The sequence below is a fragment of the Egretta garzetta genome, unplaced genomic scaffold (assembly GCF_000687185.1).
Source record: "Egretta garzetta isolate BGI_Z169 unplaced genomic scaffold, ASM68718v1 scaffold233, whole genome shotgun sequence".
NCBI classification, from domain to species: domain Eukaryota; kingdom Metazoa; phylum Chordata; class Aves; order Pelecaniformes; family Ardeidae; genus Egretta; species Egretta garzetta.
The window spans coordinates 84,486-87,820 of NW_009259194.1; the positions used below are offsets into that span (position 1 = coordinate 84,486).

At 60.5% G+C, this 3,335-nt stretch overlaps 1 protein-coding gene across 1 annotated transcript in view; it reads right to left on the reverse strand.

Annotated features, from left to right (window-relative positions):
• PEBP4 (phosphatidylethanolamine binding protein 4) overlaps window positions 1-3,335 on the reverse strand; it is an 83,376-nt gene that overhangs the window by 9,502 nt on the left and 70,539 nt on the right. The window contains exons 4-5 of the mRNA XM_009635796.2: window positions 308-353; window positions 108-146 (exon numbers count right to left, since the gene is read on the reverse strand). Of these exons, the coding sequence (XP_009634091.2) occupies window positions 108-146; window positions 308-353 (85 nt within the window). The remainder of the gene's footprint in view (window positions 1-107; window positions 147-307; window positions 354-3,335) is intronic.

The following is a 3,335-nucleotide window of genomic DNA, read 5'->3' on the forward strand; positions in this document are numbered from 1 at the left end:
GGAACCCCACGTGTCCCTCCCTCGCATCTCGGCTCTGCCACCGCCTCGTCGCAGCTCCCAGCCCGGGCTTCAGGAGCCCCCGGCCCCTGGTTGGGGTCTGCACTCACCCGTCAGCACGTGCCCTTTGACGTCCCCAGCCCTCAGATCTGCACCCTGAAAGGACAAGAAGAGAGGGGTGAGGTGCTACCAAGACCCCTGGGAGAAGGACATGGCAGGGGGATGGACCCCTCCTGCCCCCCCGGCTGCACCCACTTCTCCCCAGGGATTCTTCAGGAGCCCCCGGCCCCTGGTTGGGGTCTGCACTCACCCGTCAGCACGTGCCCTTTGACGTCCCCAGCCCTCAGATCTGCACCCTGAAAGGACAAGAAGAGAGGGGTGAGGTGCTACCAAGACCCCTGGGAGAAGGACATGGCAGGGGGATGGACCCCTCCTGCCCCCCCGGCTGCACCCACTTCTCCCCAGGGATTCTTTTTCCAACATTTCATGCGTTTTCCTTGCAAAGGGCATGAGGGAGCCAGGGTAGGGAGGGGAAGGAGCACACTGGGGGTTTTTTTTGGCTATTTGGGATTAGAGGCTTGATGCACGGTGCCCTGGCACTCAGGCAATGCCGTCACCGTGCTGTCACCTGCACGCGGGGGCCATCAGCGATCCGGTGATCCGGGGCAGTGATCCGGGCTGTGGCACACTGGGAAAGCCACAACAGCCCGTTAAAAGCCCCGGCGCTGCTCGGCATGCAGGATTTGGGGAGGGTTGAACCATGCCGGGTGGGAAGGTGCCGGCAGCAGAGGACTGCGGTGATTTGCACCAGTGTTCCCACGGCAAAGCTTTGCTCCAGCGTGGCCGTTTTGCTTTCAACCGAAACTCCTGCTCGGCGAGCAAGCCCCACCGCCCGGCGCTTGGTTCTCCATCCCAGGCCTGGGATGCTTCCCTGGAGGAAGAAGGCTTTGCCAAGACCACCGAGCATCCCTTGGGGACTGGGTTAATGGCAAGGGGGTAGCAGCGAGGGCTTCGGCTGCATCCCGGCCCCACACAAGCCACCTCACCCCTGACCTGCTGTGCTATTCCCGGCCGGCCCCCACCTCCCACCGATGCCGCCAGCGCTCGTAAATCCTCTCCTACGGCACCCGTTATTCCAGTCCTGCCCACACACGCGCTGCTGCCAGGGCTCCTCCGTCCTAACCTGCCCTGGGAGTTATTACCCTGAAAAAAAAGATGCATCAGATAACTGCAAGCAAAAGTGCACGCGGGGAACATGGTCGGTTCCCCGGCTCTTTGGGATCAAAGCTTTGCTTTCTCCAAAAAGAAACCTGCTCTGCACTGAGTCACGGCTGGCGACAGCCTCCTGCGAGCTGCCTGTGGCACGGCAAAGGTCACCGGGAAGCCAAGCGCCCGCTCGAGTCCCCGGCTATCGGCTCCCCAACGCTGGCTCGCCACCTTGGCCGCCGGAGCCGAAAATATCCTGCTGGCAGAGAGGCGATGACTAAGATTTTGGGCAGCGACTGGCGGGTTTGGATACCTTGGTTGACAGGGGGAGGGGAAGGCGGCACGCAGGCTGCCGGGGGAGAAGCGCCTCTGCTGCTCTCTCCCTGCCCGCTCTGCCCAGATGTGCGAGTACAACCTGCCCAGATGCGCATGCCTGCTCCATCCAGATGTGCATGCCCATTCCATCCAGATGTGCATGCCCATTGCATCGATGCGCATGCCTGTTCCACCCAGATGTGCATGCCCATCCCACCCAGATCCGCATGCCCACTCCATCCAGATGCGCCTGCCCATTCCATCCAGATGTGCATGCCCATCCCACCCAGATCCGCATGCCCACTCCATCCAGATGCGCCTGCCCATTCCATCCAGATGTGCATGCCCATCCCACCCAGATCCGCATGCCCACTCCATCCAGATGCGCCTGCCCATTCCATCCAGATGTGCGCTACCAGCCCACCCAGGCGTAGTGCACGCCCGCTCTGCCCAGACGATGCACGTGCCTCCTCCATCCAGATGTGCACATCTGCTCTACCCAGCCACGCATGCCCAGCCCCTCCAGCTGTGCCCGCTCCTCCAGCTGTGCCGGTCTCAGCTGCAGGGCTGGGCTGGCGGAGGAAGCTTGCAGCAAAGCCCAAGCTCGCCGCACGGCCGGGCCGGCTGCCAACCCCAGCTCTTCAAAGGCAGGGACTGAGGCTTTTTTCTGTTCCGGGTAGGGTTGCTCCTGTGCGGGGACCTCGCTGCTATTCCTGGCTTTGCCATGGGCTTATCGGGAGAGGCCGGGCCTCCTCCCTGTTTTCCTGCCTGCTGATGTGGGTTGCCTGCTCGCCCCGAGATGCAGTGGGTTCTGGCTAGCCCCGGGGATGGGAGAGTCAAAGGATAAAGCTCCTTTTAAGAGAACAGGAAGAGGGCGGGAGGGAGAAAGTAGGGATGAGCACTGTAAACCCTGCCTTTTTTTTTTTTTTAAATAGTAAACAGCTATTCTGAAAGCAAAGGACTCTGCTTGCAATGGGCACGGGCTGCCGGAGGGGCTGGGTGCGAAGCTCTGCTTGCTCCTGCGAGCTTTCCTTCCCGGGGTCCCGCTGCCTCCCCGGAGCGAGGGGCACCTGCAGCTGGGAAGCGGGGTTTTGAAGTGTGCAGGGGGGGGAAAATGGCTTGCAGGGAGGAATAATCCCCCCCCTGCAGCCTCTTGCCCCTTTGCTGAAATGCCAGCATCGCACGCCAGCGGCCCCCGAAGATCCCTGCCACGAGCGGAGCTAATGGGCGCTGATGAGGCGCCGTGTTTATTAATGCCCTTTTATGAGAGCATTAATAGTTCCTAATGACACCATTTGAGCTTCCCAGCCTTTTATCTTCTCTTTCTCTCTTTCCCCCGCCGAGGACACGGTGTAGGAGGTGGAATTAGATATTTCCACCCTCTGGTCCATGCTGTGCGGTGCCGAGCGCTGGTGGGGCAGGGGATGCTGGTGGGCTGCTCGCACGGAGACCTGGACAGCCTTCAAAATCTGTACCACACAATTTCTGTGCCAGGAGCTCCTCTCCATGCTCTTTTCCTTGGCCAAAAGACACCCCTTTGCCAAGCCGGCCACCAGCCGTGCCGAGGCTCTCCGGTAGATCGTGGCCAGCCCTTGGTGTTGCCTGCTGCACGTCGCAGCGCAGGGCGGGGGGGAATAAATAAATACAAATAAATTAAGAAGGCAGTGAGTCACATTTTGTTTTCTTCTTGATGTCTTTTTTTTTTTTTTTTCTTCCTTTCCTTTCTTCCCTCTCTCCAGAACGTGTCTGATCCCATCGGAGAGGAGGGGAAAGGGATGGGTGGCGAGCGCGCCAGCGATTCGCCTGGGCGAGGACAG